The sequence below is a fragment of the Lontra canadensis genome, unplaced genomic scaffold, assembly GCF_010015895.1.
Source record: "Lontra canadensis isolate GAN:19392208 unplaced genomic scaffold, GSC_riverotter_1.0 scaffold56, whole genome shotgun sequence".
In the NCBI taxonomy this organism is placed as follows: domain Eukaryota; kingdom Metazoa; phylum Chordata; class Mammalia; order Carnivora; family Mustelidae; genus Lontra; species Lontra canadensis.
In genome coordinates, this window is record NW_022631050.1 from 3,108,184 (window position 1) to 3,121,981 (window position 13,798).

At 36.6% G+C, this 13,798-nt stretch overlaps 1 protein-coding gene across 1 annotated transcript in view; it reads right to left on the reverse strand.

Annotated features, from left to right (window-relative positions):
- The window catches only part of CCDC39 (coiled-coil domain containing 39), a 52,410-nt gene extending 44,374 nt beyond the window's left edge, over positions 1-8,036 (reverse strand). Inside the window, exons 1-2 of the mRNA XM_032875420.1 lie at positions 7,882-8,036; positions 853-972 (exon numbers count right to left, since the gene is read on the reverse strand). Coding sequence (XP_032731311.1) covers positions 853-972; positions 7,882-7,971 — 210 coding nt within the window. The 5' untranslated portion in view covers positions 7,972-8,036. The remainder of the gene's footprint in view (positions 1-852; positions 973-7,881) is intronic.
- Between the last annotated feature and the right edge of the window lie 5,762 nt (positions 8,037-13,798).

Below are 13,798 nucleotides of genomic sequence, written 5' to 3' on the forward strand. Positions count from 1 at the left end.
AATTTGAAGTGTTGCTTTTAAAAGTTCATTAAATTTGTAGTTTCCTAATAAGACTTATACACAATAAAATGGTTACTTATCTGTATTAATTATAAATTGGTATTAAAAGCATCTTTGTTTAATTTAAAGAATTACATATCTTTCAAAGAAAGGTAGAATGCATTTTTTAAAAAATAGCTTGAAATGGAAGTTAGTAAACTCATCAGTGCTGATTTGCTGAGCTGATTTGCTGGGCATCATCAGGGAATGATGTTCTACACATGAACAGACTATCCATAAAACAGAAGCTTACTTAACTAATCATCTTAAGTTTTAAGTTTATTATTGTAACAATATTTCTAAAATGGATTATACTTTTGCTGGTTATCTTAAATAATACCCTAAATACAACTTAACTCTTCCATTATCACAAAATCCTAAAATACTGTGGTGCCCTAAGGGCTACTGAAGTGTGTGAACTATTTGCCTCTACTCAAAATGGCCCAGTGGGTTCCACTGAAAAAGTGCAAAGGAGGTGGAAATTCTATCACATGTTATATTAGGTCTATTTTGGCTTAAAATCACTGATCACTAAACCCTTCTCATATAATCTGGTGCCTAAATATTACATTATACTGTTTGAATTATTTCTTCTTTCAAATAAATTAGTTATTCCTGAACTTGGTAGTAGCAGTGAGTTCCTCAATGCCTTTTTTTCCTACCTACTTTTAGGTTCAAGGTTATGTTGACAATAGTTTAGCTATGCTAAAGTTTCCTGTTAGATCCCTAAAATAAAATCACAGGTGTAAATGCAACGTGAAATGTTCCATGACTACACATGGCACAATCAACATTATGTTGGGATAATTGTACCTGTGTAAATGAAAACTCTTGCTTAACATTTTTCAAGTGAGAAGTCATAGCATTAATTCGATCTTCATAGTCACGTAGCTGGTCTTGCAAGCTCGACCTTTCCTCTTGCAGCTTTGACAACTGTAAATAATATGTGCAGTAATTTAGAGATTACTATGGGAAAATTAGCATTATATTAAGACAATAGAAATCTCTCAGATTTCTCAGAAATCTCTCAGGGACCATTGCTAAGATGCAATTTTCACACAGCAGTACTTAAAGGAAAAAAATGAGATTTTATTCTGTAATTAAACCGCAAGATCTCTAGAAAAACAAGAGCATAATAACAGACATAACAATAACACAAAACATGAACCATAAATTTGAAAAGTAGTGGGACACCAGGTATAATAGCTCCTCCTGAACTCCTACGCAAAACCAACAGATTTAGAGCAAGCCAGATAGAACAGAACTCTCATGTCCTTAAACCCTATTTCATTTTTTTTTTAAGATTTTATTTATTTGACAGAGAGAGAGATCACAAGTAGGCAGGCAGAAAGAGAAGGGGAACCAGGCTCCCCACTGAGCAGAGAGCCCGATGTGGGGCTCAATCCCAGGACCCTGAGACCATGACCTGAGCCTAAGGCAGAGGCTTAACCCACTGAGCCCCCCATGCGCCCCAGACTCTATTTCTTTTTTTTTTCTTTTTTTTAAAGATTTTATTTATTTATTTGGCAGACAGAGATCACAAGTAGGCAGAGAAGCAGGCAGAGAGAGAGGAGGAAGCAGACTCCCTGCCGAGCAGAGAGCCCGATGCGGGGCTCGATCCCAGGATCCCGGGATCGTGACCTGAGCTGAAGGCAGAGGCTTTAACCCACTGAGCCACCCAGGCGCCCCCCAGACTCTATTTCTTAATGTATTTTATGTGTCATTGAATTAGAACACTGAGTAGAAACAAAACAATGCAAATTCATAACAAACCAACAACAACAAAAAAAAACCCTTTAATTACAAGATAAATTCTCAGGACAATTAGAATATATCAACCCTCAAAGCAATATAAAAGCTCAACAAAACAAAAATATCCTTTCCTATACTCTTGATCTGCGGTTCCCAAAGTTGGGGCTACAACGCAGGAGGTATACAACAAAATCCACTAAAGTACAAATGACAATATTTAAATTTTTAAATAAGGAAGAAAGAAAATAAATACTAATGTACTCTATGTTATATCCTGTATTTTATTGAACATACTAAGTAATATTAAATGTATTTTTTATTTTTTATTTCATTAATTTGTTTTACTTTTAATTCTACTTTGTTGTTGTTTCTTGTTTTTAAGATTTTATTTATTTGACAGAGATAGATCACAAGTAGCACAGAGAGGCAGGCGGAGAGAGGGGGAAGCAGGCTCCCTATTGAGCAGAGAGCCTGATGTGAGGCTCCATCCCAGGACCCTGAGATCATGACCTGAGCTGAAGGCAGAGGCTTAAGCCACTGAGCCACCCAGGCAACCCTGTTGTTCTTTTTTAAATTTATTAAGAATAGTCCTTTATTTACTTTCTTTTTGTCACATCAATTACTATGGACTAAATGTTTATGTCACCCACAACTTCATATGTTGAGGTCTTTACCCACATGTGATGGTCTCTGGAGGTGGGTTTGAGAGGTAAATAGGTTTAAATTAGGACCTGAAGGTAGGAACCTCATGATGGAATTAATGTCCTTATAAGAAGACGAAAAACCAGAGAGCTTCCTTTCTCTCTGCCATGTGAACAAAGTGAGAAGGCAGTTATGTGCAAACCAAGAAGAGGGCTCTCACTAGACCCCAACCACGCTGCGATCCTGATCTCAACTTAGAGTCTTTCAGAATCTTGAAAAATAAATGTCTGTTTTTTAAGTGACTCAGTCTATGGTATTTTGTTATAGCAATCCAAGCCAACTAAGGCACTGATTTAAAAATGAAGGCATTTATCGGCTCGATCCTGGGATTGAGCCCCACATCGGGCTCCCTGCTCAGTGGAGAGTCTGCTTCTCCATCTGCCTCTGCTTGCTGCTCTACTTGTGCCCACTCGCTCGCTCTCTCTGTCAAATAAATAAATAAAATCTTTTTTAAAAATAAAATAAAAACAAAGTCATTTAAGCCTGTAAATTTTCTCTCAGTAAGATTTTTCCTATTTCTAATGAACATAGGTGTTAATCACTCTTTTTATTGTTTTCTAAAAGCTGACTTTTCCCTATCAATTTCTCTATTATAGAAGTGCTATCCAGGAATATATATCTGAGAAATTGGCCTAATGATTTAAGATGGATGTTTTAGTCAGCTCAGACTGCCATAATAAAATACCATAGACTGAGTGGCTTAAAGATCAGAAATTTATTTCCCACAGTTTTGGGGGCTGGAAGTCCAGGACTGAGGTGATAGCTAGCCAATTTGGTTCTGTTGAAATCTCTCTTCCTGACTTATAGACAGTGCCTTCTAGCTGCATACTCAAATGGTGGAGACAGAGTGTGTTCTGGTCTCTCTTCTGCTTCATATAAAGATACTAATCGCATCATGGGAGCCACATTCTTATGACCTCATCTAAGTCTAATTACCTCCCAAAGACCCCACTCCAAATAACATTACATTGGAGATTAGGGCTTCAATATATGAAGTGGGGGAAAATCAGTCCATAAAAATGGAGGATAATTTTTAAAATTATATATTATAAATGCTGCTGGCTTATGATTAGAGGATGTGGCCTATAAAATTCCTACCACTCAGGCATCTGGGTGGCTCAGTTGGTTATATGACTGCCTTCAGCTCAGGTCTGATCCTGGAGGCCCCAGATCAAGTCCCACATTGCACTGGGCTCCCTGCTCAGCAGGGAGTCTGTTTCTCCCTCTAACCCTCCCCCACTCATGCTCATTCTCTCTCTCTCAAATAAATAAAATCTTTAAAAAAATTCCTGTCACTCATTTCTTTAATTGTGGTAAAATACTCATAACCTACTTTTTATCATTTTAACTGTTTTTCAGTGTGCCTTAAGAGTGGCATTAAGTACATTCATGTGTTGTGCAAACACTGCCACCACCCACCTGAAAATTTTCATCTTCCCAAACTGAAACTCTTTGCCCATTAAACCCTAACTCTTTATTCCCCCTCCCCACAACCCCTGGAAATCATCATTCTACTTGTTATCTTTTTGGATTTGATTACTCTAGGTATGTCACATAAGTGGAACCACACAGTATTTTACGTCCACCTTATTTCACTTCGTATAATGTCTTTAAGGTTTATCATTCACTTTTAATGTATTAAGGATTTTGTCCTGGTATAGTAAATGATCCACCTTTGTAAATGTTTTACTGACATATTCTTTAAAGTATTTATTTGGGGTGCCTGGGTGGCTCAGTCAGTAAGCGTCTGCCTTTAGCTCAGGTCATGATCCCAGGGTCCTGGGATGGAGCCCCTCATCAGGCTCCCTGCTCAAGAGGAAGCCTGCTTGTCTCTCTCACCCACTCCCACTGCTTGTGTTCCCTCTCTTGCTGTGTTTCCCTCTGTCAAATAAATAAATAAATAAATAACATCTTTTTTAAAAAATAAAGTGCTTATTTAAGGGATATAATGCTCTCTGTTTTCATTTTTATTGTATTATTCATAACTTTATATCCTTATTTTTACCTATTAGAATTGTCCAATTCTGAGGAGGTCAATATTGAAGTATCCTACTATTTTTTTGTCAAAGTCTACTTGTATTTATAACATCTTTTACTTTTATGTACTTAGTTATTATGTTGTTTGGTGCATACAGCTTTATGACTTTTTTCTTCATCAGTTTTAACTTTAATGATTGCATAATGAACCCAGAGCAAAAGCATCTGCTTTTTAAATGAAAGCATAACAATTCACTCTCCACGAGCTGATAATTCCTTTCCTACAGAGTTCCCAGACAATATTTGTTGTTTCTAAATATAAAAGGTCATGCAAGGACCACCAGATATTTATTGAAAACTTATATCATGTGAGGGATATCAAGATAAACAAAAAGATCCCAGAGGAAACATAATTCAAGGCACAAAGAAGAATTAAACACACACACATGCACACACACACACTCAGCCAGACTGTAAATGATACTGTACTTTGAAAACAAGACCACATACTACAAAAAAACAACCAGTAAATAACCTGAAAATTAAAAATATGGTTGACAGGGTTGCCAAAATAAAAACTATAATGTAAAAATGAAACAAAACCCTAAAAGTTTCCAGAGATTAAAATTGTAAACTATGAAGGAATGGGAATCATTCTAATATCAGATTACTCAACCAACATCGCTACTGGAAGATAACACTTTCCAAATTCTGTGCAAAAAAAAATTTTTAACCTAGAATATTCTATCTAGCCAAAACCATCAAATGTGAGATTAAATAAAAAACATCTTCAGATTCAGAGTTTTCCTCCTATACACCCTTCTCAGGGACACAAAAGAAAGTATTTCATTAAAAAAAAAAAAAAAAGGGAAATAACCCAAGAAAGAAGTTATGTGATCTAGGAAATAGAGTATCAACCCAGTAAAGGAATAAAGGAAATTCTCAAGTTAACGGTTGGAAAATAGGCCCATGAAAAAATAGTCCATATTACAAAACATAGTACTCTAGAAGGAAGGAGTAGAGGGAGAAAAAAGATCTGATACTATGATTTAAAGAATATAAACTTAAAACAGTCAATGCAAGAAATCAACTGGCAACCAAGGATGCAAGGAATCAAAAGCACAGTACTACAGACCCTTCTTGAAACAACTATTTGAAGATAGAACCTAACCAGTTAAAAGATGAATTAAAGTGAAAAATGCATGAAGAGGTAAACTGAATAAAACTGGCTGCATTAAGGATCATCAAATCAGTTTACATATTACACTAAGACTAAACACTTGTAGTAAATTAAGGACATTGAGCAGAATGAAAAAATAAACCTTGATAATATAAAAATAATAAAACAGCTATTTTTTAATGGGGTAAAAGATCATGGAAAGAAGTGTGAGAGCTAATTTCTTTGTTTTAAAAATGAGAAATGAAATGAAATGGTAAATTTCTCATAAAATTCTCATAATAAAAATGAGAAATGAAAATCAGGGAGTCAACCTTTACTGTCAACAAATGAAGCAAAGCATTTTTTCAAACAGTAATTTAACTGTTTCATTTATTTCCTTATATAGCTTTTCCTAATGTTAAGAAAATTTTTTACCAATTACTATTTGTTGTAATCAAGTAATATATACCTAAAATTCAACAATCCCTTTATTTTTGTCTCTTAAAACAAGTAAAATTAAATTAATATTTTTATTAAATAAAAATTGTTATGTTAAAAACAGTACACATAGTAGGATTCCATTCTTATAATATTTCTGTTTGTCTTTTCAATCCATGTATCTATAGACCACGATATCTAGAATATTTGTTTAATGTCTTAATAGTCACACTTCTATAGTCAACAGTAGGTATTTTAAAGAGGGAATACTCCATTTTTTATTTTATACACTTCTGTTATACGTGAATGGCTTAAACTTACCAGAGTTGCTTTTTTAATGCCGTTGTTTATTCAGGTGAAGCAATTATGACCCTCCCTCTTCTTCTATTTCTCTGTGATATTTTTAAAATAGCTAATATAATTACTGTGTATATAAAATCATATGAGACAAATATTATGGTAATAATACCAAAAACTAATATCTGAAAGTTTAATGTACATTAATGTCCTTAGAACTGTATTACAATCCCGTGAAACATTTATTTCCAGTTTACAGAAGAAGAAACAGGCTAGTAATTAAGGCTAGTAATTAAGATCTGAACAGGCTAGTAATTAAGATCTGAACCCATGGCTGGATACTTCTTACATTATTACTCTTCAGTACTCAGTGCTAAATCTGTTATATTCCCTAATGTTGTTCTTCATTAAAACAAACAAAAAACTGCAGCCAACTAAGTTAGACATGAGTAAAAAAGTCAGAATATTTTGAAAAAAAAAATCTTAAAAAACAGTGAATTTTCAGAGGAAAAAAAAAAACCTCTTCCATTCTATAAACTAACATAAACATCATCTGTTCTTCTTGGACCCTCTTCTACACAACACATTGCCATGTGATGGAACTTTAGGCTGACTGTTAAAGGTTTTTAAGTTTTCTGAGCTGGCTGCAATTTTTTTTTAAAAAGATTTTATTTATTTATTTGCCAGAGAGAGAGGGGGAGAGAGAACACACAAGCAGGGGGAGTGGCAGGTAGAGGGAGAAGCAGGCTCCCCGATGAGCACTTGAGCAAGGAGCCCCATGGGGGACAAAATCCCAGGACCGGGAGGGGGGGGCGGGGGCTGGGGGGGAGGTCATGACCTGGGCTGAAGGCAGATGCTTAATTGACTGAGCCCCCCAGGTGTCCCTGGATGCAATTTATTTTTAACAACTATTATGCATTGGTTGCAAGCTGGCATAAAATATTCCTTACAACGTAAAATATTTTATATCACTCTGTGACAACATTCTCAGTTTGAAAAGCTGCAAATTGTACATTTTACATTCTTACTAGACGCTCCTCTTGAAAACATTTCTCCGAGTCACTTTCAACATCCAATGTCATAGGCAGAAATTCAAAAAGAAATGTCAACCAGAACGTGTTTTGTTTATAAACATCCGTCAACAAACTGTTGCTGCAAAAACCTCAGAAGTCCCTTTGCAAGGCGTGCTTAATTCTGAGGAAGGAAAAAGTGGACTTGGGGACCAGCCTTTCCTCTCCTGCCCAGGAGGCAGGAAGTGCGTACACGGAGCAGGAGAGGGGAGAGTAACGACTTAGGCTTTATAGTCCTGAATATCAATTATTCTATCAATTTACATTTTGTAAGCTTAGCAAGTTCCGAAAAGGGCGGGCAGGTGAGAGAGAAAGATGATGCGGCTGAGAGTTAGGCAGTGAAAAGATGAAACTGGGGAAGAAGATGGGAGGAATAAAAGAGTTGGGGTATTCCTGCCAACCAGAAAACTTCCCCCTTTTATTCCGCCTTCTTCACCTGATCCTTACTTGATCTTCCAGTATCTTGTTCTCCTCATTTGCCACCGGGATAGCAAACCCATCGTCCCAGTGCAGCTCCGCCAAGAATTCGCTACTCATGGTGGCAAGCCGAAAGGGGACCTCCGACAGGCTGTGGAAGAAAGATCCGTCTTCCCGTACAGCCGAGGAGCAGCACGCCAGGCGGTCCCCGACACCAGCAAAGCTCCCAGGTAATCACCGCGGCAGCCCTAGCAACCGTCCCGCGCCCTTAGTTACCAAACAGGAAGTGCTCGCAAGGCAAAACTTCCGGTGGAGAGCTGGGTCCCTGGATCTTGAGCCGCTTTTTCTTTTTGAGCTCCCAGGGAAGCGAAGCACCTTACTCCAGAGGTTCGCTGGGGTTGCCAGGCGCCAACATAACTCTCCTTCCAACTGCGGCCTGGGGTCCTCTCCCCAGGCACTCCCGGAGGGTGTAAAGTCGGTGGCGCCTGCAGTCTCTAGGCTACACAGGGTACGGGAATGGCGTTGCGCTACGCAACTGCCGGATCGCAAGTAGAGGAGAGCTAAGGAAAACAATAAACCGGACTTCTTCTTCTTTTTTTTCCCTCCTTTATTATTTGAGAGAGAGAATGAGAGAGTGAGAGCATGTGAGGAGAGAGGTCAGCAGGAGAAGCGGACTCCCTGTCAAGCAGGGAGTGGATGTGGGACTAGATCCTAGTACCCCAGGATCATGACCTGAGCTGAAGGCAAACGCTTAACGACTGAGCCACCCAGGTGCCCCTTCATTTCTTCCTAATCTCGAAAAAGGAAACAGAGCCCGCATTATCATGAAGGCATTATTCCGCTGAAGGGGCGCCCCCATTAGACTGGCAAGCACTTCACCAATTCAGTAATTTGAATTACCAGCTTGGCACTGGTAGACATTTGAGTTTACAGCCTCTGCTTCAACAGCATCTCAGAAATGGAAAGAATAAAACAACTAATCTAATCCTTTCATTTTCCAGATTAAAAAAACTGAGGCTAAGGTGAAGCGATTAAAATCAGCAGGACCTAAACCAGGATGGAGATCTACTACAAACTATGCTGTCTGCAATGAGAGATGTTCTTGGCTGAAATACCTCTACTACGGCATCAGGAGCTTAAGTTAATTTTGCTTATCCAATAAGTAACTGTCGCCCTTTTTGCTCTTTTGAATTTTATTTTACCATTATGTTGTTACACTTTTTATTATAAAAAGTTTAAATATAAAAAAGTAAGGGGGGGGGCGACAGGCAGGAAAAAAGAATAGAGCAGGGTATAATGAATGCCCACATACTCATTATCTTGATTTAACATATTTTGCCACATTCACTTTATATTTTTTGTTGAAGCGTTTTAAAATCTCAAACATCATGACATTTCATCCCTAACTACTTGACCATGCATCACTAATGTTTAACATTCAATGTTTTCTTTTTTTTTTTTTTAAGATTTTATTTATTTATTTGACAGAGATCACAAGTAGGCAGAGAGGCAGGCAGAGAGAGAAAGAGGAGGAAGCAGGCTCCCTGCAGAGCAGAGAGCCCAATGTGGGCCGGATGTTACCTGAGCCGAAGGCAGAGGCTTTAACCCACTGAGCCACCCAGGCGCCCCTAACATTCAATGTTTTCTAACAAATACAGTATAATTATCACATCTATCAAAATTAACAATGTCAAAATTCTTGAATATCATTTAATAACCATTTCGTGTTTATATTTCTTCAGTTGTCCTGAAAGTGTCTTTTTACCATTGGTTTATTACTATATTTTTGAAATCTTATAGTTTTGTTTCCTCGTGTTTACATGGTTTTCCATATATTTAAATATGGACTATTTCTCCAGTCTAAAAGACTAGAATTAGCTTTTTGTATTTTTAAAAGCATTTACCTTTTATCTTCTCTCTTTAGAAACATTTTATACGCATGGCATACTTTACAGATGTATTAAATGCAGCATATGTGGCATGTATTATTTCACTGAATGACATTACTCAGATGCAATAAAATTTCATTATTCTTAGAAACAACTTTTATGCATTTGACCATACATAGTATATTCATGCATCAAAGTGTAACGAACACATTCCTTCACTGAAATACTGTGCTTACCTATATATACAACTATCATTTTTAGAAAGAATTTTTATATGTGTGCCTTATGGAATATATTAAATGCAGCACAGTATGGTAAACATCATTGACTGTAAACAACACTGTACTTACTCACATATACACCATTCTTAGAAATATCTTCTATAGGTAGTAGAATTAGCACAGCATTTTATTTCTCACTTCTGCAATGCCTAAATTCCCAAGGTGGTGGAAGAGAAAGGCAGCTAGTAGGGGGATTTCAACCTGTGTAGAATAATGGAAATTTAGAGTTTAAATAACCTTATAAAAGATTATCTTTAATTTTTATTAAAGATTATCTTTAATTTTTATTATAATAGTATAGTCTTCCCTACTAATGAAAATGTTAGTATTCAGCACATATTAAGATGGCATATAGTTATTTATACTGGAGATTTGTCACAGCAATAGTGCTTCCTAAAATTATGTTTGTTCTGTACATATGTTTTAAACATTCTTTTCTAATTCCTCATCCCCATTACTAATGTGAATACTGAGGCAGCTGCGTCAGCCTGTGCCAATCTGTTGATCCACCACTCTCAGTGTTAGCAGGAGCTGCCAAGTACATGACTGCAGCTGTCTTTGCTGTGTACTTCTTCTGTAGGCCTCAAGGACGTAAGAACTCTGACAGACAAATCCATGCAAAAAGTCCCATTTCCCCCCTCATGGATTCTATTTCTTGAATTTCAGGATGAAAATTCTACAATGTTGAATTCTGTACAAAATGTCCATACATTCTCCTAATTCTATATTTCTGCCTTAAAACGATATTCCTGCTTGTCTACTTCATCACCACAGCATTCCCTATCACCCAGTTCCCACTTTTATAATCCCACTATTATAATCTACTTGATTTTATTCAGATCTAGACTTGGAAACAAAACCTAAAGTTTTACAAGCCTTGTTGCTGACCATGAAATAATTTAACCCCAAAATGCTAAGGTAGATGTTACCCTTTTGCTACCTCATTCCCAAGAAGATAACTTCATCCACATGAAATTTTCAGGCAAAAATATGAGGAGATTTATGGTTTTGCAAAAATAATGTGATTATTTGTTAAAAAAAAAGGAAAAAGAAAAATACATGTACGTATAAAGGAAAAGCTATCTTTCACCTCCACACTAATCTCATTCCCAAGAGGTTGCCGCTGTTTGGCATGTATCCTACCAGTATTTTTTTAAGTAAAGCTACATTTACATAGATATATTAATTTTTCCCGTAGAAATAGAATCATAATAAAAATATTCCTTTGAAGATTTACTTTATCACTTAACAATAGTGACCATGTTTCCATATCAGTACATTAGATCTTTGGTCTCTTAATGGCAGCTTAAATTCAGTATTATCCATCAATTTCAACTTTTTAAACAATGCTACAATGAATATCTTTATAATACTGTATTTCATTAAGTGTGGGGTATACTTATTTTCATATCTGAATGTCTCTAAAATTGGGATACATATTTCAATCAGTAGTGTTTTTGATTTGATGAGTAAGAGATAACCTTGCATACATATGTGTTTCTGCATGACTTATTTTTAGAAGTAAAATTAATGGAAAACATATAAAAGCAATTTTATTTTGATAGTTACTACTAAATCCTTTGAAAACGTCTTTACATACCAACAGAATATGGCAGTAGCCTTGCATGCTCTGTATGTTATGAAGTGATTATTTTACAACCTCGAGAGAAAAATATGGTATCTTGCTTATTGACAATTTTAAGAGACTGAGCATCATATTTCTTCTGCTAAGAATTTATCATATCCTAAGACAAAGACCATATGTTTTCACTCATATGTGGAATTTAAGAAACAAATGAACAAAGAAAAAAGAGACAAATAAAAAAAGACTCTTAACTACAGAGAACAGGTGGTTACCAGAGGGGTAGTGGGTGGGAGATGGGTGAAAGAGGTCAAGAGAATGAAGAGTACACTTACCATGAGCACTGAGTAATGTTCAGAATTGGTGAATCACTATATTGTATACCTGAAACTAATATAACACTGTACATTATTTAAATTGGAATTTTAAAAAATAAAAATTAATATAGTATATACTTTGCCCATCCATACTATTATGTTGTCTCTTCTTTCTGAATTATAATAGTGCTTTCTATTTTATGCACAGTGTTCTTTGTGCATGCCTGTGTGTGACATGTGTGTATGAACAGTATTTTTCTCCCAATCTGTTTCTTGGGGTTTTTAAAACTTTATTTTTGGTATATTTTGCCATACCACATCAGAAACTGCTCTCCTTGCCATTAGTATGCTTCATGTTCCCATGGGAAGTTTAGCATCAGCTCGCCAGATCTATGGGCTGCATTCAACTCAGCTATTCCTTCCCTCTTTTTTTCTCATGGTTTTTTATGCCTATCAGTTTCCCGGTAACTTTCTCAATCTCATTTGTTGCTTTATTTTGTCCTGTTTGGCTTCTTATATTGGTATTTCTCAAGACCCAAAGCTTGCCTCTCTACTCTTCTTACAGTTGCTTCCTAGGGGATCATATCCATTTTCATGGCTAAAATACCATGGACTTCTTTAACAACTCCCCTTAGTATTTCTGTATCCCAGATCTCTCTTTTACACCAAACATATATCCAACTGCCTACGTGACAATTCCACTGAAATGTGTCCTAGATGAGATGCCTCAAATCTAATACACAGGGGCAAGACAGAATTCTTTTTCATCCCACACATACTCCAAACCTCTTTCTCAGTCTTTCCTAGCACAGTAGAACTAAAGTCATATATCCAGCTGTACAAAATCAAATCCCAGCTGTCATTACTGATTCCTTCCTTTTCTCTACCTTCCACCTCCAATACATCACTATGCCATATCACTTCTTCCCCCAAGTCTACACTGATTCTACCTCTCTCCATCTTCACTACCACCACTCTAATTTGGACTATCAACATTTCTCACTGCACTAATGCAGCTGTGTCCTCAACAATCTCCCCACTTCCACTTTTATTCCCCCCCAAATCCATTCTCCCTCAACAGTTATTTATTTCGAACAACTCATTTGAAATATTTTCCACATACACAAAAGTTGAAGTAATTTTACAGTGAGCACCAAGAGCCCCTTGATCTAGATGTTTCCTAAATTCTACCACTAATTTTTTATTATTCTTGTTATCACTTGCCTATCCATTCATCAATCTGTGTCGATGCATTTCAAAGTAAACGGCAAGAATCCATATACTCTCCCCCTAAATACTTCACCACACTTGTTTACTTTTGCATATAGGTAAAATTTATATACAAAGAAATAAACAAAACTTGTATTTTAACATATGCATACATCTGGTTAACTTAAACTCTCAAGACATAGAACATTACCACTTCTCCAAAAAGTTCCCACTTGCCTCTTTCTAGCCAATCCTGGCTATCACCTTCTCCAACCCCCACAGGCAAACTACCATCCTGATGTTTTCACTACTTTAAGTTTTTTCCTCTCTTTTAAAACTTCAAATAAATGAAAAGGTAGTATATTGTGCTAAAGGTACTATATTTTCTAATTTATTGCCTTTCAGCTCCAAATTTACCCATTTTGCCTGCTTTTTAAAAATAGATAGGGGCTCTTTGAGTATTTCTCCTTTGACCATTGGCACAAAATCAAGCTTTATCAGGGTACAGAAGAGACACTGCAGGAGGAAGAAAGTGTTTTTTCTTCCTGGTTCCAGTGTTCTCACCTGGCAGACTCCCGAAGCTTCTCCAGTATCCAGTTCCTGCCTCAAGGCAGTCTGCCTAGCATCAGGGCAGTGCTGGGGGCTTCCTCAGTTCCAGGCTCCTGTAGC